We start from the raw sequence: 22,801 nt of genomic DNA on the forward strand, positions 1-22,801 counted from the left end.
ACTTTTAACGAACTGAATTCTAAACCAAAACACAAAAAAATGCACAAAGACGTTGTGAACCACAAGGGAAGTCGAATTCGAAATTTCAAAATGACAGGTACACAAAATACTGACCTGAATAATAACCGTCACTTGACTCTTTGACACTTCTAAAAAATGGCCAAAATGAACGAAGTTTTCGTCAAATGTTCGTAATACGTGTATTTGATTGGCTAGAAAAAACGCGCATTCTAAATATCAACGAATCAAACGTAGGTTAGGAATAGACATCTTATGTATATAACCATTGTAATGCTGCATTATTTTTGTGTTTAATCACGGAGCTACCGCTTTTTCCGTCTCATCTAACTTAATGCATTAGAGAGAAATCGAAAAACTGTGACGCACTGAAAAATGATCATGAGAACAAGAATATTTTTAGTAATGGTCGAGGAAATGAAGCTGAAAAAATGGCAAAACCTCGCAATTTTTTCGTCCAGCATCGATTTGTAGAAAAATTTGGGATTAGGCTCATTACACCCTCTAGTTCATTTTCTATATTGAGCCGTTATACGCTTTTGGTTTTGTAAGGGTGAAAACTACCCCTAGTTGTAAAAAATTATAAAATAACATTTTAAACTTTAATATTATCAACATTTGGTTCTTATTAGTTACATAATGAATGTTTTATGCTTTAAGATATACTATCATAATATTTCAACCCTTAAAACCACCCTTGTTGGAGCTATATATAAAAAATTTACTTATCCTAAAAGAAGAATTTCGGCTTGCATCGATTTACATAAAAATTTGGGATTAGGATCATCTCACATTGTACTTCATATTCTATATCATGCTTAAGGGCGTTGATTATTTTTAGAGGTGTAAATAACCCCTATTGTCAAAAATTATATAAAAACATTGTATACTTTAATATGGGTAAAATTTGGTTTTGATTGGTTAAATCATGATTGTTTTATACTTTAGGATATAATATCATAATACTTCAACCCTTAAAAACCACCCTTAATAACATTCCAGTTTTTATAAGTAGATATTTTAATAGTTCTATACAGAAAAAAAAGTAGAATTAAAGAATTACAAAAACATTTATTTACACAAAAATACGAATTTACAAATATGTACAAATACAAATAAAGAGTACAAGGGAAAAACAAGGAATGTCACATTTTATACATATTGAGATAAACACCATTAAAGGTTTAATTCTTAACTACTTAGTAGTTTCTTAGCAGAATTCTAGCAATTCTTATTCTATAATCTTAATATAATATGAATCTATATTAATTTATTAATTTAATAATGCACCAAAACATTCCTTATTTTTGTCCAGTGGCGTGTGGACAATCCTGGTCCTTCGACTGGACACAAAAGCTTAAAAAATTTATATAGACTGATCTTTCTGTTTATTGTTCTGAATCGATATCCTAGTCGATAGTACTCATTTTCTGCTACCACATGGCGAGAAAAGCCAAAATTCATGAAAAAGTGACATTCCTTGTTTTTACCCTGTACTCTTCAAATACAAATAGTTCTTCAGTCATCTTCCAGTATACGAACCGGTTCTGTGGTATTATACATACATTGAAAATTATCCATAAGCTGACTATCCGAATTTTTCGAAAAAAAAAAAAAATTCGTTTTATAAACATAGTTCCTTCATTTTTGGCGGTGTAAAGATTTTTCAAAAATGACTTTGTAGGATTTTTGAAGAGTTATAAGACTGTGTAAACTAAATTCCGTAAGATCCCTCAGTTTTTAATTATAGTGGGTTTAAAGGGCTCGAATAAGGGGGTGTTTGCTCGTAAATAGAGGTTTTAAACAGCTATATCTCGCTAACTGTTCACTGTAATAATAATTTATATACAAGGGAGTTTTAGTTATTAAATAAGCTACAATTTGATAATCTATAATTTTTTTCGTATATCCAGTATATTCGGAGATATTTTGAAGTAAAAGGCAAAAAATGGGAAATTTCAAAAAACTAATTTTTCTTTAAACTCCAATTTTTCTAAAATTAGGCCTTCTAAATAGGTCAAACTTCTTGGGTGTATTGATAATACAAATATAAAAGGAATTACAGAAAGGTAAAGACCAATTCTTAATCGGGAGGGTAGTTAGAGGGTTGTTTTCACTGATTTTTTCATTGAGAAAAACAGGTACCGACCTTTTTTTGATCATAAGTCCTTACTTTTTAGACTAGTAACTTTCTGTTATTTTTTTTTGAAAGGTCAACTGTATACTTGAAAAAAGATTATTTAAGGTTTCCTCGAAAAATGCAAAGTTTTTCCGGTATTTTAATTTGAATATTTCAAATTATGCATTTGACGAAAAAAGCTAACTTTTAACATGCCGTATCTCGGTTTGTATTGGTCTTAGCTATATTACAGAAAAATAATTTGGTTTGTGTTACTAAAAGATACTATTTTGATATCTACAGTTTTTTTATTAAATGCATATTTTTCGAGGTATTCTTAAAAAACCCTCTAAAAAAGTCGATTTTATCATCGAAAAACTGTTACTTTCAAGCGCGAACAACTCGAAAAATATTAGTTTTACGAAGAAAATGTAAAAAACATTTTTTTCTTATAATCACTTTTTATATCGATTTACATAGTTAAAATGTAATAAAAAATTCCCGCCCCCGAGATGGGGTGGCAACCACCCCAAGATTTTAGCGTACATAGGCATGATATAGAAAATTATTCTTGGACTATTCCCTACCTTCTGTGAAAATTTCAAGTAAATCCATGCTGGACGAAAAAATTGCGAGCCAAAATGCTTCATTTCCTCGACTATAATAGTTATTAACAAATAACAATTCTCACTTATTTTGCAGTTTGCGTAGAAACAAATTAACTTTTTGACATTAAAAAATCGGCATTTTAAAAGTTTTTCAATGTTCTAAAAAATTGAATTTTGCAATTTTATGTCAACTATTTAGCTTTTAAATAGGGTGCAAAAAATCGAAAAATCGCGATTTTTGCACTAAATTGTTAATAATTAAAAAACGGCCGCGAACTCTAGGCAGGAAACAGTAGCCCGATCAAAGAACAATCTGACCCCAAAAAAAATCAAAGGAAGGATGAAAATTTAGGAATAGGTAGTTTAAATTGTCTATTATTATATAAGAAAAAGTTTACCATTCTACATCCCCTCTATTTTAAAAAAATGGAGGGAAATACCCCCCTCTCGAAGATGAAAAAATACATTCAAAATAAGACCGGAATTCGATAAAATGACTAATTCTAAACAACTTTTCTTCTATAGAGTTTTTTCACTAAGTCAATAGTTTTCGAGTTATTTGCGAGTGAATATGTTCATGTTTAACAAAATAAAACATGTTTTTGGACGGTTTTTAGGAGATAACTCAAAAAGTAAGTATTTTAGCGAAAAAAATATTCTTAGCAAAAATATAGCCCATAAAAAATTGAAAAAAAACGGTGCATACATGAGGTCTGTAGACCCAGTAGAAGCAGAGCTGCAGCTAATGAAAAGTAGATTCTTCTTCGTCAAATTCCAAATCGAATATTTTGTGAAATAACCCAAAACGGAGCACTTTTAGGGGAAAATTAATTTTAACTTTTTTAAAGTGTTTAAAAAAAAGGTTTATTTTTGTTTTTTTAAAAAAACTTGTAATGTTAAAAGTAAGTGAATTACGCTCAAAATATTGTTGGCCCCTTTTATTTTTTTTGGTAAAAAAATCGCGAAAATCACCCCCTAATTAGCATCACATATAAATTTTAACATTACCACTTCGCAAGTTACGTTGTCTATGTATTATTTATATGATCTGTAAGTTTCATCGGTTCAAAGTGCTTAGTTTTGAAAAAGCTGTACTTAAAATGGCTTGAACGAGTACCAATCATGAGTTTAGGCAAATTTTGAACAGCCATAGCATAACCAATTTTTGTCTAACAAGAAAACAAAACGTACATTTTATTACTCTTTGAGATTTTTGGTATTCCTAATTGTTTTTAAGTTAATTCCATAAACAATTACGATTTTTTTCAAAATAAAAAAAATGTTTTATTTTAAACCCAATTTTTTTCAAAACTGAGCACTTTGAACCAATGAAACTTATAGATAATATAAACAATACATAAGTAAAGTAACTTATAAACTGGTAACGATTAATTTTATTTGAGAAGCTAATTAAGGGGTGATTTTCGCAATTTTTTTACCAAAAAATAAAAGGGACCAACAATATTTTGAGCGTAACTCACTTTTAATATTAGAAAATTTTTTAAAAAACAAAAATAAACCTTTTTTTAAACACTTAGTTGTAATGAATTTTCCCCAAAAAGTGCTCCGTTTTTTGGTTATTTCACATTGAAATATTCGATTTGGAATTTGACGAAGAAGAACCTACATTTCATTAGCTGCAACTCTGCTTCTACTGGGTTTGCAGACCTCACGCATACACCATTTTTTTTTCAATTTTTTATAAGCTATATTTTTACTAAGAATATTTTTTTCGCTAAAACACTTACTTTTCGAGTTATCTCCGAAAAACCGTCCGAACACATGTTTTTTTTTGTTAAAAATGAACACATTCACTCGCAAATAACTCGAAAAGTATCGACTTAGTAAAAAAACTCTATAGAACAAAAGTTACTTAGAATTAGTCATTTTATCCAATTCCGGACTTATTTTGAACGTATATTTTTTCACCCCGAGAAAAAAATTTTCACCCCGTATTTTCCAATTTTTGTAAAATGGAGGGGGTGTAGAATTGTAAACTTTTTCTTCCCGAAAAGATTGGTCATAAATTATACCACACATTCTGGAGTCAAAAATAGTGCGATTGAACGTAACTTATCTTAGTACAAATGTGCTCATAAAAAAAGTTATAGCCCTTTGAAGTTACAAAATGAAAATCGATTTTTTTTAATATATCGAAAACTATTAAAGATTTTTTATTGAAAATGGACATGTATCATTGGGTGCGTTCGGACGACCACAGCGGCTGGACAGCTGAGCCAGCAGTAGCTGTCAGACGTCACCGCTGGAAGCCAGCCGCTGAGAGATTTACTAAGCTTTCCCTATCACGGCTGGATTCAACGACTCAGCCGATTTCTGCTGACAGCCAGCCGCTATGGTCGTCCGAACGCACCCATTATTATGGCAGGATCATCTTAAAAAAAATTATAGATTTGTCCATCCCATAACAATTTTATGGAGGTTTTGATCCCTTATAATGGGATTTATCTCATTATTTAGATATTTTAGAAATCCTTAAATTACCTTAAAGTATTCGTTAGATATTTATTTATAAAACAATAAACATTACGCATATTTGTTATAATAATTGCAAAGTAGAACACCTTAGTTAAAGTCCACGTTTTGCTTACTCAACAAGGTTGTGATTATTCATTTTGACACACTAACGAGAATATATACAAACATATTTACAAAACGAAGTATTTGATAAATATGGGAACACGATCAGATTAGAGTGATTAGTGGGTCAGTCGAATTAGTTAGTTAGGTTTGGGAGGTTGCTGCCGTTAGAGCAGAATAATGTCACCTATCAACTGAATACATTTATATGGTATTAGTTTAACCAAATAAAGGAGTTGAGTACATAGTGCCTTCCTGTTAAACAAACCCCATTCCAGTATAGTAAATATCCAGCTACCACCATACCCTTAAACCTCCCCAAACTTTTGTGTACGTTCCAATTAATTCATTATTGTGGTACCATTAGTTAAACACAACGTTTTTAAAACTTTTTTGCCTCTTAGTATTTTTTCGATAAGTGAGTTTTTATCGAGATTCGGTTTCTTTTTTAATATATTTACATAAAATTTTTATCGGAGTTTTGTTCCTTTAAACCCCCCAAATGTTTGTGTACGTTCTATATTAAACTATTATTGTGGTACCATTAGTTAAACACAGTGTTTTTAAAAGTTTTTTGCCTCTTAGTCTTTTTTTGATAAGTCACCTTTTATCGAGATGTGGTTTCTTTTTCAAAATATACCTAAAAATGTAAATTATAAATACATTTTCAGATTTATTAACAGGTCTCTATGGTAGGGGAGCCCAAGCGGGGATTTTTGCAGTTACTCGAGCGCGTCAGATTATCATATGGGGAGAAATCTGGTACCCTGCAGATGTACCTCTACCATATATTGGCTCTTAACACAGGGGAGTTCGTTAAGGGGGGCCCGACAAAAAAATCTATCCTTAAAAAAACTCAAAATTGTCAGATTAAGATAAGGTAAGTTAAGTACATGCAAAAGAGTGTATATTTAAAAAATCTGACGATTTGAGCCGGGCATAAGGAAATGGGTGGGTCCCAAAGTTTCACAAGAAAAAAGCGAATATTTCGCGAAACGAATGACAGATCGAAAAACTAAAAAATATGTGCTTAATATTTTTTAAAAATCTATCGAATGATACCAAACACGACTTCCCACGGAGAGGGGTGGGGGTAAATTTAATATTTTAAATACGAATCCCGCGATATTTCGCGAAATGAAGATCAGATCGAAAAACTGTAAAATACACTTATTCGATATTTTTGAAAAATCTATCGAATAGCATCAAACACGACCCCCTACGGATGTGGTTTGGGGGGCTACTTTAAAATCTTAAATAGGAACCCTATTTAAGATTTTAAGTAACTTTTATTCGAAACATTTTTTCGAATTATGGATAGATGGCGTTATAATCGGAAAAAGCGATTGTTGGAAATGGAAAATTCAATTAAAAAATGGCAAGCGCCCGCTAAAATGGAAAACTTTACTTAACTTTTTTTGATTTTAAGACCTACTCTTCACATCCCAATAGGTCCCCAAAGCGCTCGAGTGACTGCACATTTAGCATACTTTGCTCCCCCACTATAAATAATCGTACTTAACCATATACAAATATTTGGTGGATTCGATAAATATTCAAAATATCTCGATAAACACTGGCTTATCGAAAAAGTCCTAAGAGGCAAAAAAAGTTTTAAAAACTGTGTGTTTAACTAACGGTGCCACAATAATAATTAGATTGGAACGTACACAAAAGTTTGGGGGGTTTAAGGGAACAAAACCCCCATAAAATTTTTATGAGGTACACAAATTTTACTTAAATTTTTATGTAAGATGCTGCTGCCATAAGAATGCCACGTGTCTATTTTCAATGAAAAATCTCGTTTTTCGAGTTTTCGATATATGAAAAAAAATTGATTTTCATTTTGTAACCTCAAAGCGCTGTAACTTTTTTTGTGTGCACTATTGTATATAGGTAAGTGAGGTTTAATCAACCTATTTTTGACCCCAGAATCTGTGGTATAATTTATGACCAATCTTTTCGGGACACCCTGTATAATAATAGATAATTTCAACTACCTATTCCCAAATTTTCATCCTTCCTTTATTTTTTTGGAGGTTTTCGTAAAATTTTGCGTTCCCTGATCGGGCTACAGGTAGGTTTTCTTCCTATAGGTCTACCATAACTAAAAAAGTAGTCAGCTACCTGGATCTTTGAGTGTCCCGAGAAAATCCTTATTACCCTGGACTATATAAAATTAAGTCTTAAGAAGCAGTTCGTAAAGGTTCTCTTCGTTAAGATTCTGAGGCCTTTCAATTTTTAAAACAATTTTTCCGAAACTATCATAGGCTGACAATTACAAAGAGCTTATTCCTAATATGCTTGACAGCTTCATAGTCATGGGTTGCAGTAAAGTACACATGCTACATGCTCACTTGGATCAGTTTAAAGACAACTTGTGTGCATATTCAGAAGAGCATATGGAATGCCTTTACCAAGATGTAATAAACTTTGATCAACGCTATCGAGGAGAGTATAATGAGAACATGATGGTAACTACGTTTGTGGGCTCCCACGAGACAGCCAAATAACACACAAGTTTACACAATAAAAATAAGAAAACTGTTGATGTTTTAAAATTTTATTTGTATTGTTTTTTGTATTTATGGGTTTTATACAATATACCGTTCTTTTATAATTAGAGTTAAAAATATATAATTCAAAATGTGTTTACTTTTAAAAATAATTTAAATTAAAAAATAGAGCTTTTTCATAAAATTTGAAATGTCGTTCTGGTAAGTAGGTACAAAAGCAAAACTTTATTAGATAAAAATATTTTTTCTTTCTTTAGTTAGGCATAGGTAAGTAATCAAAATCAGAGGTACAGAACTCAGACTCAAAATACCTGTTGACCAGTGTTATTTATAATTATTGATTATTATTATGCAGAGTGAGTTTTATGTATGGAAACCCTCAATTATCTCGGAAACGGCTTGGACTATTTTTATAGATTTTGGTGGGTAAGGGTATTCTAATGCGGCCGATATTATAGTCGTAATTACATTGATCTCATTACGTTTTTCTGGAAATCTAATGAACTTTCTTATTTCAAATGGAACACCCTATATATTTTTTGCGTTTTGTCGTCCCTAAGATATACTGATTTTTCATTTAATATTCCCTATACTTAAATGCCGCAATTTCTTATTGCTACATTTATTGCTACATTTATTAGTTATTGCTACATTTATTTTTAAAAAATTTTATAAACAAATTATAAAAATAATCTTTTTTTTCGGCCCGGGCAGACCTTATTTTAGATTCTAAGAATAATCGGAAATAAATTTTTTCTCTAAAGTTAATCGTTTTCTAGTTATAAACAATTTAAACCTGAAAAAAAAATGAAAAATGACGATTTTCAAGGTTCAAAAAACATAAGTAAAAAATATAATTTTTGAAATTACGAAGTGTCTATGTTCAAGTTTAAACCTTCTTCTATCAGTTCCTTATAAGAATTTTTGGCATGTTTTATTCGAAAACATTGTTTTTTAATTGTTAATGATGCGCTCATGAAAGGACGGGCGATCGGGCTGCTTTAACAAATAAAAAACAATGTTTTAAAACCCCCGATAGGGGCTTCACGACCTTGACGTTGGTTCGGGGGCTTAAGCTGACTGTTCAGACAGGGCCGTAGTCTGGCGCAGGAAGTGGATCAAGTATGTGTGTACGAATGCATGGGATCTCCCTAATAAGGAGCTCTCCGATGAAAGAAGGCACCCCCTATAAACGGGCAAGGCCTAACGCATGGTAAGTATGAAAGGATGTGAAACAACCTCGCTAGACCGGTTCCTGTCACGACTTAGCTCTCTGGAGTATCTGGGAATCTTTCCTAGGTACTCGAGAGACTAGGAATGTATGAACTGCTTCAGCGACCAAGAAGTAGCCCGCCCTAAGTTAACCCACCCATGTCTGGTTGTACCACTCCCCTGGCGTAAATTTAAGTAGAAGACCCTCTGGTCTTCACTGCCACATCTCCATTCTACGGCACTGTTCACATCGCCAATATATAGTCAACCGACCCGATATTATCTACCAGCTGTATCTATCCTACACTCCGAGTACAACCAGAAAATGCTATCCCTCCTTCATCCTTTTTCCCACTAAACCTACACCCCCAACACACAAGGTAAAGGTGTAATTGTACCGTGCCCAGGCCTGCATGGCAGTTGTGTGTCTAAATTGAACTGTCTCAAACGGTCGACTGGGGGAACCAGGCCACATCCCCTTTCATTTAAGGCCTTGTACCGGCACAGGGAGCGCTGCTGGTATGGACAGTTTATTTCTCCCATACTCGTGGGATCAATATGGAACCATGCAAAAATTTAAAAGATTTAACCCTAGGGGTCTCGCAGGAGAACCCAACAAACAATCAAACTTCCACTGAGACTGTTCGGGCAGAATCTGGAAGAAAATAATCCCATCACATCGGGTAATAAAAATACTGAGGACGCAATGCGGACTCCTTTAAAAGATGCTGAGGATGAGGTTTCTCGGCCAAAAATATCTGGGGCACAGAGAAGAAAGCTTCGGAAAATGAGAGAACAGGGAATTGACACTTCTAAGGTCAAATTACCTCCTAGACCTCAAAATAAAACTCCTGGAAATGCCGAAATCACACAAGCTGTCAAGCGGACTGTGTCTGATAGAAGCACTCCTGAGGAGAAATTAACAAAAAAGAGCAGAACTGCTGCTGCCTCTTTCAAAAAGCTCAGCAGCAACTACAAAGCAGCTCTTACGGGAATAAAGACGGCAATAATTCCCAAAGAATACCCAGACATATCTGTAACGGAAAAAGACGTTGGGGCAATAAAAGAGGCCCTAATTAAACTTATCGATGAGGTTCCTTGCGCACCTCGTTACGAAGGTAATCGGCTCATGGATGGATACTATGGGTTGATATGTGCTGACGAGGAGTCCTTTAAGATCACAAAGGATTTCTTGGAAGAAAATACGGAGTGGAAGGTCGTTAAGGCTGAGGAACTCCCAAAATCGAAGCGTGTACTGATGTACCTTCCAGAGACTAAAAATGAGGATCTGAAAGTGCCACTGGCACGAATTGAAAAACAAAATCCTGAACTAAGGACCAGTCGTTGGGCAATTCTGAGTTCCAAACCAGCAACTGACGGAGGACTGCATGTGAGTTTCCGAATTGATAAGGAGTCAGAGGCACAGCTCGAAAGGCTTCAATGGAAGCCTTATTACCTTCTACAGCAAGCAAGTATTATACCGTTGGAAGAGGGTAAAGCAAGACAGGCTGGGAACATTGGGGAACCAAAACCTGCAACGATTACTTCCGAACTGCAGGAGGCCGAAGGGGAATCAATGCAGGTGGAAGAAATTACAAGAGGGCCTGTTAGAGACCCCAAAAACGAATAAACTGCAAAATGAAGATCATACAGATCAATTTGCAGCACAAAAAAAAACAGCTTCGGCACTTTTGTGCCAGGAAGTAGCTGAGAAAAACATTGATATGGTGCTTATTCAAGAACCGTGGATAAATGAAGGTAAGATACGGGGATTAAATGTTAAGGGATGGGAACTAATTTTGGGAGTACCTGACAATAAAATCAGAACTTGTATATTTTGTAGATCTGACCTTAACCTGGTACCAGTTATGGAGCTCTGTACGGGAGACATGACAGCTGCCAGAATTAAACTGAATTGCAATGGGTTGGTTACAGAGTTGATTGTTGCGTCTCTTTACCTTCCTATTGACAGTAAAGAACAACTTCCAGGGACTAACCTAGAGAACCTTCTAGAATACACCAATGATAAGCATACAGAACTTATCATTGGAGTCGACTCCAACGCCCACCACATCATTTGGGGAAGCAGAGATACAAACAATAGAGGTAAGTTACTTTTTGAGTACCTTTGCACTACTGAACTTGATCTTCTGAACAGGGGTAATAAGCCCACCTTCAGGACATCAAGAGCAGAATCACTAATCGACCTAAGCCTATGCTCTATGGGGATTGGGAACATAATATCTGACTGGCATGTGTCGGATGCGTTATCCTTATCGGATCATGCATACATATGCTTTGAGATAAACTCAGTCAAACCGGAACCAAGGTTCTATAGAGACCCTAAGGTGACCGATTGGGAATCCTTTAAGAGGGATCTTGGAACAAGGGTACGGAATTATCCTAAAAGGCCAAAAAACAATGCTGAGGTTGAGATGGCAGTAGACTGGTTGCAGCATGCAATAGTCGTCTCATATGAGGAAAACTGCCCGTTAAAAGAAAGTCACCCTCCCAGGCAAGTAACTTGGTGGAATAAGGAGCTGTCTGATCTCAAAAGAGAAACAAGAAGTCTCTTCAATAGGGCGAAGAAATCAGGTGATTGGGAAGCATATAAGGCTAAACTGAAAACCTATAATAAGAAAATCCAATCCGCTAAGGAAAGATCCGCTATAATAAGAAAATCCAATCCGCTAAGGAAAGATCCTGGAGAGAATTCTGTGAAAACATTGAAAGTGTACCTGAAAGCGCCAGGGTTAACAGAATCCTCAAAAGAGATAACATTAACAAACCCAAGTCAATGAAATTGCCCAATGGGAAGTATACGGACACAGAGAAGGAGGCTGTAGAGCATCTTTTAAGTGTTCACTTTCCAGGGTCGACGCAATTGACTGCTAATAACAATCCTCAAGCAAACAATAGCCCAACCAAAAGGGACTGGCTGACCTCTGACGAGATCTTTGGTTCTCACAAGGTCAGATGGGCTATTGAAACTTTTAAACCTTATAAAACTGCGGGACCGGATGGTATATTTCCTAAGCTTCTCCAGGAGGGTCTGGAAATAATCATGGGTCCACTGATCACAATATTTAGAGCTAGCCATGCTCTGGGATACATTCCCAAAGCTTGGAGAAGGGCAAGGGTGGCGTTTATTCCCAAACCAGGAAAAACAGATTACATCTTAGCAAAATCCTACAGGCCTATAAGTCTGACCTCATTCATGTTAAAAACCATGGAAAAATCTTGAACGAACACATCAAGAAAAACAATTTAAATGAAAATCCACTGCACCAACGGCAATGGGCGTATCAGGCAGGGAAATCAGGTGAAGCCGCCCTGCACAATCTAGTGTCGGAACTCGAAAGGAGTCTGTATCAGAAAGAAGTCGCCCTTGCTGCATTTTTAGATATAGAAGGTGCATTTGATAATACCTCAATCGAGTCTATACAAAGCGCACTGGTGAGGAAGAAAATCAACAACACAACATGCAAGTGGATTATTCAGATGCTTCAGAGCAGAATAATATCCACAGATACGCATGAAGATACCATAAATCTGAGGGCAACTAAGGGATGCCCTCAAGGCGGTGTATTGTCACCGTCATTATGGAACATAGTTGTCGATGATCTGATTCATGGGCTAAGCGCCCAAGGAATCTGGGTCCAGGGTTTCGCAGATGATATCGTGATAGTAACTAGGGGAAAATTTCCCAGCACTGTTGCGTATCAGATGCGATATGCCCTTCACTACATAGAGAACTGGTGTCTGAAAGAGAACCTCTCCGTGAACCCTTCTAAAACTAAACTGGTAGCCTTTACAAATAAGAGGAAGCTTACTGGACTGAGTGAGCTGAAATTATTTGGAGAGGTACTGGAAAGAACCAATGAGGTTAAGTATCTAGGGGTAACCCTGGATTCGAAACTCAATTGGAATACTCATATTACCAATATAACCAATAGGGCTAAGCGACTCTTCTGGAACTGCAGACGAGTTGTAGGTAAAACCTGGGGATTGAAACCAAAGGTGATATGTTGGTTGTACACATCAGTGATACGACCGACAGTTACTTATGGGTCAGTACTCTGGTGGAGAAAGACGGCTTTGCAATCTTGTGTGATCACTCTCACCACCCTACAAAGACAAGCGCTTCTAAATATAACAGGAGCCTTGAATAGTACAGGAACGGCTTCATTAGAGGCTATCACAGGTCTCCCTCCGCTGGAATTGTATATTTCGGCGGTAGCCTTTATGACCATCCTGAGGCTCAAAGCAAACAATACTTGGAGGCCAAATTATGTATTGAATAGCCACACAGACATTACTGGGACTATACTTGAGGAATACATATTTATGATGAACTTAGATATGATGACACCAGAACTAATCTTCACTGAGAAGATTAACACAATTATACCATCTAGAGAACAAAAAGTCCCAAACATTAATGGAGACTTAATACGGTTCACTGATGGATCTAAAACTGCCCATGGTACTGGATCAGGAGTCTTTGGGCAAACATGTAACTATAATAAATCTTACAGCCTAGGTCAACATACAACGGTGTTCCAGGCTGAAGTTTTTGCTTTGGTGGCCTGCATTGATGAAATAATTGATGAGGACCCTAAAGCTAAGAGAATCAACATTTACACAGATAGCCAATCGGCTATTCTGGCTGTAAAGAACCCTCTCACCAAATCAAAACTGGTGAGAAACTGCAAAGATCTCCTCAAGAACCTGGCAAATGACAACAAAGTGTCTTTAATATGGGTGCCGGGTCATGAAGGGGTGCATGGGAACGAACGAGCAGATATGTTAGCGAAACAAGGCTCGAGAAAAACTTTTGAAGGCCCAGGACCTTTCTGTGGCATCACTAAAGATGCTATGAAAAACGAGGTTCAGAAATGGCTGATAAAGAATCATCAAAATAAATGGAGAACCACTCAAGGGCAAATCCAGACTAAAAAAATAATCAAGAATATTGAGAAAAAACTCTCGAACAGTTTGATGAACCTCAATAAACGAGAGATCAAAACGGTCACTGAAATGGTGACTGGACATTGTCGTTTAAGAAATCACCTATACAAACTAGGTAAGGTGAATGAACCATGGTGCAGAAAGTGCGAAATGGAAGAAGAAACTGCCATACACATACTATGCTATTGCAGTGTGCTAGGTGATGTAAGGCAGAACTTCACTGGTCAAATGAGGTTTGAACCAGAAGAGATCTTAAAACTACCAATAAGAAAACTGTTGGCCTTCGTTGAGGCCACAGGACTTATTAAAGTTTAAGGAGAAGAACAGGGTTTGGTACAAAGGTCTTATGACCAAGTGCCAGAGACTAACGAGTCTCGCCTGAGTTAAGAAGAAGAAGAAGAAGAATGTTTTAAAATGAAATAAGCCCAAATTACTTATCGGAACCTCATAAAATAAGGAAACTTGAATTTAGATACTTCGTGATTCTAAAAATAATATTTTTTTTACTTGTTTTTGAGCCTTAAAAATAGACATTTTTGATTTTTTTCAGTTTTAAATTGTTTATTATGTAACTCGGAAACGATTAACTTCATAGAAAAATTACAAAAAACCTTTTTTGTTCCAACGATCCAAAGAACCTAAAATAATGTGTGCCCGGGCAAAAAAAATGATTTGTAAAATTTGTTTATAATTTTTTTAAAATAAATCTAGCATAACTCCGAAATTACGGCATTTAGGTATAGGGAATATTACATGAAAAATAATCAATATTTCTTAAGGACTTCAAAACGCAAAAAATATACAGGATGTTCCATTTGAAATAAGAAAGTTCATTAGATTTCTAGAAAAATAAAAGAGCTGACATCAATATAATTACGACTATAATATCGGCCGCATTAGAAAACCCTTACCCACCAAAACATATAAAAACCGCGCAAGCCGTTTCCGAGATAATTGAGGGTTTAAATACATAAAACTCACTCTGAATTTTTCGAGAATGAGGACGTCGGGTAAATAAATACATATGTTGTTCATTTTTGCCTATATAGTTGTATATATTTCCACTCTATTTCCAACACTAAATCTAAAACACGATGGTTATGTCAACGTTATTTATATGAGCTAAATACTGCTAATGAGTCTCTCTCTAGTATGCCTTGTTATCTGAACTCTAAAGTGAGCTTTTTGTGAAAATCGTTTTGTAAATATTTCACATACAAATAGTTTTACAAATACCATTTTTTAAGACATGAAACACGTTTCATGAAAATAAAACAATGCTAAACAAATAGAAGTCCGCATAATACCAATGAAACGAGTGTGATTCATTCGTGTGAAACATTTTTATCTTCCGAAGGCGCACACCAAAGAAACATGAAACGTGAAATACGTTTCATGGAAATAAAACACTGTTAAACAAATAGACGTCCGCATATCTATGAAACGAAGGTGATTCATGCCCATGAAACATTTTTATCTTCTTGAAACGTGTTTCATGAAATAGGACGTGTTCTATTTTTCGATATCAGTTTCATTGTTTTGAATAATTAATTACGTGCGTAAAATGAATCCCGACCAAGAATTTAATATTGCATTGGTTTCTGTGGTGGAGCAGAACAAAGAGTTGTACAATTATAACCTGGAGTGGTACATGAATAGACAATAACAAGAAAATATCGTTTTTTTTAAACCAGGACCCACAATAAAACAATGTAAATGTTTGAATACTCATTCTATAAAATTATTGAAAATTAGCAAGATGATTATTTAATTCGTTTGCAACCAAATATTATGTACTATGGTTATGATTTTTGGACAGTTATAAAAGAGTTTATTCAAACGACCTCGTCACCATCACTTTCCACTATCTACTATACAAATTTTATTTTTGTTTCTTTGATTAGTATATTAGTGTAGGAAAAGGAGATTAAACTTCGCAAATTTAACAAAAGTCCGGTTTTATTTTTTTTTTGGTATATCAAGGGGTGCTTATTATGAGACTAAATTTTTCTTAAAAGATTTGCCCCGGAACACCCATTTTCATTCCTTTAAAGGGGGTAGGAAAAAATCCTACTCCATCAGTAGGGTTTTTTTTATAAATATATATTATGGTTATTGCAACATCCCTGCGGAAGCTGTCCCTATCCCTGAAAATAAGTTTGGCGAGCATGTTTTTACGATTTTTTCATTTCCTGTATATTTTTTTGAAACAACGCTTATACAGGATTAAAGACCACCATTTGCTCTACAAATAAGGTCCTATGCATGTTTTTTCGTATAAGCAACCGTTACGGCACAGTGGCGCCGCAAACCTCAGAAATGCTTTGGTGGTTCCAGTTTTTGTTTTTTTTTTCGTCACCTATTCATTTTATTAATAATATACTTATGACAAATAAAAGAGCACACTGTCTGCTACATATTATGACCTATACATATTTTACTTTCTTTGCACCCTAAAGCCACAGTAGTGGCCCAGAGTCAATTTTTGCATATTTTCTTTATTCATTTTCCTTTTTTTTTAGGGGTAGTTTCGGGGAAGATATGGGGGTGAATTATACAAATTTGTAAATAAAACTTGTACGTGGGTAATCGCCGAGAAATTTTTTACGCTAGCATAAGCGGTTCAGGTGGTATAAAAAGGGACTTTTTAAAATTTAACACCCTGTAATTCGTGAGCGGCCGTGGAGTAACGGCATAATCGCTGGCCTCATACGCCAGTGCACGTGGGATGGAGCCCTGCCAAAGACAAACCATTTTCATTTCCAATAATGACACGAGCCGTCTCACCGTGACTCGTAGAGCACGTTAAGCCGTCGGTCCCCCTGGGCTAGTGTAAATCGGCACTAGTTACTTGAAACAGGGTTAAAGATGTAAATGGCGCCGGAACTGTCCGAAAGGATCTCCCCGGCAAAAATGCCATACGATATTATTATTATTATACCCTGTAATTAAAAAATGAACAATTGCCCTTAAGTGAAACCTATACCAAAAAATCAGACACTTATTTATGATTAATTGCCGCTGGGTTGCTTCTTGATTTCCAAACATCTTTTTTAAAAACTTGTCAACTTTGGAGCGCCAACCCCGCTAAACGGTGGGTAATAGACATATGCTGTCGCGGAATAAATTGTAGGAAATACGGTTCTCTTCATATTTCTATTAAGGACATTTTTGCAATAACGTACAGAAAGGGCTACGTTTCGCAAAAACCACAAACTACCCCCTTTAAACGGATGTTAAACCACCCCGGGTGTTCCGGGGCGAAATCTTTTAAGAAAAAGTTAGTCCCATCAAAAGCACACCTTGATATACTAGAAAAAAAATAAAACCGGACTTGTGTCAAGTTTGCGAAGTTCAACCTCTGTTTCCTACACTATATAACATGAAACGGTTTCGTTCTTCACAATTTATTTGTTTCATGTTTCACGTTTTATGTTTTACGTTTCTTTAATATTAAAAAGCAATTAAAGAGTGGCGCCGACAGCAACGACCACGTCACTATCCATTGCCGAATATACAAATTTTATTTTTGTTTCATCGATTAGCGTATCACATGAAACGGTTACTTTTTTTACGATTTATTTGTTTCATGTTTCACGTTTCATGTTTCTTTGATGTGCGGCCTGCCTTAGAATGTGTTGACGTCTTTTTAAATCTTTATTTGCTACAATAAATCGTTGACTGCAAATTTCACAAATGGTTTTTCTCCAGTGTGAATTCTCAAATGTATTTGAAGGGTCAGAGGGAAAAACGATAAATGTCAATATTTGGTCATTTTACAATTCTTGTGCTACCTATTAGCTTAGAAAAAGTACTATCAATCTGTGAATGGCCAAGGGTAAATAACGATGAGAATCATCTTGAAAACACATTAGAAGATTGGACCCAAGGGGGAAAAACAATGAATATGTAACTTTGTTTTTCATTTTACTGAAAATGCTTCCAGATATACACGCATCGTTCCTTCCCCTGACCCTTCATTTTTAAATTAGAACTTGTGATAACTATTTTGAGAAAACTTCACATTCGAATAGTACCTACAGTAAGCGGCACAATAAACAGTACTAAAATCAATATTGACATGTTTATGATTATTTATATATCTAGTATACATGACATGGCCTTGCAAACATTATTCACAATAACGCATGTTCCTGATAAAACAGATGTTAAAGATGCCCTCTGGCCAGTGCGGATCTACGTGGAGGGAAAATGAGGAAATATCTCCCCCAAACAAGGTCCAAAATTAAAGAAAAAAATTGTTCAAACATAAAAATATATTAGCTGAAATGAAACCGAAAGTACAAAAAGACAAATTCAACAAAATAAACACGCCAGTTAGGAAACTTAAAGGAACTTAATACCTATAAGCATTATTTATATAGGGATAGTTGGTCAGCCCAATAGGAAAATCTTGTCCTATTCATAACACCCCAACTCGCATACATATTAAGAAAAATAAATATATATGGAAGAATATATTTAGAAATTGAATTCATGATGTCATGCTATTATATACAGTACGTAAATCATTCAGCTGGACATAGGGAACATACGTTGTATATATTTAGATACATAAATACATACATTGTATTATATTGAGATCATTGTGGCAACTGATCTCTCTCGATGACAATATGGTTGTTAGCATTAAGGGGAATTAACCTCAAAATTGACAACTTATTGCGACTGATACAAATAAACGTCAAAATATGACAATGTAGTAGCTAAATATTTTTGGCCTAAGGGAATGGGAAAACTGTTTAGTTTTGAAATTAGTTTTTAAATAAAAAATATTTTAAAAATTAGGTAGAGTAAACTTTGTTTTTGATTTATTTATGGACAACCTTGCTTCAAAACCAACTCATTCTATTCGTTCTAACAGCTCTATCGCACCAAAAACTCGTACTCGAACAGAAGCTTCAACTAACACAGGTTAGCGCAATTGCCACAATTCTCTCAATGTATATTACCTGTGTCCAGCTGAGCGATTTACGTACTGTGTCTAATGTATAGTAGCATGACATCATTAATTCAATTTCTAAATATACTCTTCTATACAGAGTGAGTTTTGTGTATGGAAACACTCAATTATCTCGGAAACGGCTTGCACGATTTTTATAGATTTTGGTGGGAATGGTGGGTAAGGGTTTTCTGAGGCGGCCGATATTATAATGGCAATTACATTGTTGTCAGACTTTCCGTTTTTCTGGAAATCTAATAAACTTTCTTATTTCAAATGGAACACCCTGTATATTTTTGCGTTTTTAAGTCCTAAAGAAATACTGATTATTTTTCATGTTACATTCCCTATACCTAAATGCCATAATTTCGGAGTTATTGCTACATTTATTAAAAAAAATTTTTAAACAAATTATAAAAATCAATTTTTTCGGCTCGGTTAAATATTACTTAAGGTTCTTTGGATCATTGGGGACAAAAAAGATCTTTTGTAATTTTTCTATAAAATTATTCGTTTCCGAGTTCTAAACAATTTAAAAGTGGAAAAAATCGAATAATGACGATTTTCAAGGTTCAAAAACACAAATAAAAAAATAATTTTAGAAATTACGAAGTACTTAAATTCAACTCAATCCTTTTTCTAGGAGCTCGCCATAAGAGTTTTTGGCACGTTTTATTCTAAAACATCGCGTTTTAATTTTAGTCCGTTCTTTAACGGTAAAATATTGCAAAACCTCTAAATTTTAAAGAACCGCTTGGATTGACATGGAATTTGGCATACACATAGCTAACAAGTCAAAGAAAAAAAGTGATATTGTACCGATGTGTACTTTTGCCCTGGGGGGGGGGGTTTCACCCCCCTCTTGAGGGTGAAAAAATATTCATCCAAAGAAAGTCAGGAAATGGATAAACTAGCTAATTTTAAGTAACTTTTGTTCTATAGAGTTTTTTCACTAAGTCAATACTTTTCGAGTTATTTGGCAGTGAATATGTTCATTTTTTCAACAAAATAACCACGCTTTTAGACGGTTTTTCGCAAATAACTCAAATAGTAAGTATTTTGTCGAAAAAACATTCTCAGCAAAATATAGCCTGTAAAAAATTTAAAAAAATGGTGTATATATCACGTCTCTACACCTAGTAGAAGCAGAGTTATAGCTAATAAAAAATAGGTTCATATTAGTCAAATTCCAAATGGAATACTTTAACGTGAAATAACCAAAAATGAAGCACATTTCGGGGAAAACTCATTACAACTTATTTATAGTGTTTAAAAAAGCTTCATTTTTGTTTTATAAAAAAAAATTCTAGCAACAAAATTAAACAAGTTACGCTCAAAATAAAGTTAGTCCCTTTTGGTTTTGGTAAAAAAATCGAGAAAGTCACCCCCTAATTAGTATCTTAAATGAACTTAATCGTTACGACTTCACAAGTTTCTTGACTGGTGTATATATTGTTTATATGATCTGTAAGTTTCATCGGTTCAAAGTCCTTATTATTGAAAGGGCTGTAGTTAAAAGGGGTTGAACGAGTCACTGATCACGAATGTATGCAAATTTAGAAACACCAAATCTCAATCAATTTTCACCTAACCTTATCACGACATTCACACACGTTATAACTCATACGTTCGGAAACCACCGAGTGCGTTTCGGCGACTGACACATACAAATTTGAGGCATACGAATTTCAGTACTGTTTATTTTGCCGCATACCGTATTTCACCAAGATGCACAACTATATTGTGTATTTGTAACACATTGTGTTACAAACTGTTTTGTGCATATTTGTCATCTAAATGGTTTCTAAGCAATGTGCGTTCTCATGTGGCCCTTCAAATGAGCATTTTGTGTAAATTGTTTTGTGCATATTTTACATCCAAATGGTTTTTCACTAGTATGGGTTCTCATATGAACTTTTAAGCTATCACTTCGTGAAAACTGTTTTGTGCATATTTCACAACAAAATGGTTTTTCACTAGTATGGCTTCTCATATGAACTTTTAAGTGATCACTTCGTGAAAACTGTTTTGTGCATATTTCACATCCAAATGGTTTTTCGCCAGTATGCACCACCATATGTTTTTTTAACTCACTCTTTGTTACAAACTGTTTTGTGCATATTTCACAACAAAATGGTTTTTCACTAGTATGGCTTCTCATATGAACTTTTAAGCGATCACTTCGTGAAAACTGATTTGTGCATATTTCACAACAAAACGGTTTTTCACTAGTATGGCTTCTCATATGAAGTTTTAGGTGATCACTTCGTGAAAACTGTTTTGTGCATATTTCACATCCAAATGGTTTTTCGCCAGTATGCACCATCATATGTTTTTTTAACTCACTCTGTGTTACAAACTGTTTTGTGCATATTTCACATCCAAACAGTTTTTCAGCAGTGTGCGTTCTCATCATATGAATTTTCAAGTGACCATTTTGTAAAAACTGTTTTGTGCATATTTCACATTCAATTGGTTTTTCTCCACTGTGAAATCTCAAATGTATTTTTAAATCAGAACTTCGCGAAAACTTTTTGGTGCAAATTTCACATTTAAATAGTTTTTCATTAGTATGCACCACCATATGTATTCTTAACTCATAGGGCGTTACAAACTGTTTTGTGCATATTTCACATCCAAATGGTTTTTCACCAGTATGCACTGCCATGTGTCTTTTTAAACTTTCCTTCAATGGATACTTTTTAAAACAAATCTGACAAGCAAAAGATTTTTCAACGGTATTTACTTTCCTACTGTCAGTTGTACATTGGTTCAATTGGTTAGTTATAACCTGATTTTTTAATTCGTTGTTTTCATCAGTTAGTCTATCTTCATATTTGAAACCTAAAACCATAGTAATCTATTAAAATAGCAACGAAACAAACACAAAAATAGTAATTTTGGAAACGGTAAAGAGAGAATGGTTTTCAGTTAAGATTTCGTCAGCAAAAAAATAAAAATAAAGGTTCTACGTTTTCTAGAACCGGAGATATAGTCTGGGCAGATTATCGGAGAATAGGCCATTTTTGGGAAAAGTTATTTAGGGGCCGTCTATTAATCACGTCAGGCTCGAAAGGGGGGAGGGGGTCTATAAAAAATCACGAAATGTCTTAATCCACGTGATATACGTGGTCTTAAACCTCAAAATGTATCACCAAGGGGAAGGGGGGTTAAAAAATGCTAATAGAAACCTCACGTGATTAATGGACGGCCCCTTACCAGCAATTTTATTGCTTAAATCGAATCTGATGATTGTGTATATTAATAATATAGGTATGCAAAGTCCGCAGATAGTGTGCTACTTTTTTTATAAACAAAATGGCGCCCGAAAATCGTATTTTTTTCAATTTTTGCCCTATAACTCCAAATATTTTAACTTTACACCAAAACACCCAAATAAAAATTCACCGTAATTAAATTCTGCATAGAGACGTGTTTTTCCCGATTTACTTTGACCAAAATTTTCCCCGGAAAATGCAGATTTTTCCAACAAAATCCTATTTTCAGCTAAAATTTTAGATAATTGTTTATCAATAATTAAATAACTTGGTAATATAAGGTTTTTTTCATATAGATTATAATTTCAGAAGCCGATGGAAATCGAATAAACACTTTAGCAACAATTGAATTGTTCATTAAAATTAACGGTCGTTATAATAACCACAATAATTATGATACATAAGAATAACTATGATTTTTGTATAAAAAGGCACTTTACCTATCTAATGTACTTTACAGAATTGAAATTGGACTATTTAAGCGGTCTCAGGAATATTTTAAAATTATAAACAATTTT

At 34.6% G+C, this 22,801-nt stretch overlaps 1 protein-coding gene across 4 annotated transcripts in view; it reads right to left on the minus strand.

The window, feature by feature from the left end:
• LOC126888291 (gastrula zinc finger protein XlCGF57.1-like) overlaps positions 1-22,801 on the minus strand; it is a 163,548-nt gene that overhangs the window by 76,185 nt on the left and 64,562 nt on the right. Inside the window, exon 3 of one of the 4 annotated variants that reach the window (XM_050656427.1) lies at positions 12,753-21,849. The exons of the other annotated variants lie outside the window; for them this stretch is intronic. Within the exon in view, the coding sequence (XP_050512384.1) occupies positions 20,810-21,849 (1,040 nt within the window). The 3' untranslated portion in view covers positions 12,753-20,809. Of the gene's footprint in view, positions 1-12,752; positions 21,850-22,801 lie in introns of those variants that run through there. 4 annotated transcript variants of the gene reach the window in all.

The sequence above is a fragment of the Diabrotica virgifera genome, chromosome 7 (assembly GCF_917563875.1).
Source record: "Diabrotica virgifera virgifera chromosome 7, PGI_DIABVI_V3a".
NCBI classification, from domain to species: Eukaryota; Metazoa; Arthropoda; class Insecta; order Coleoptera; family Chrysomelidae; genus Diabrotica; species Diabrotica virgifera.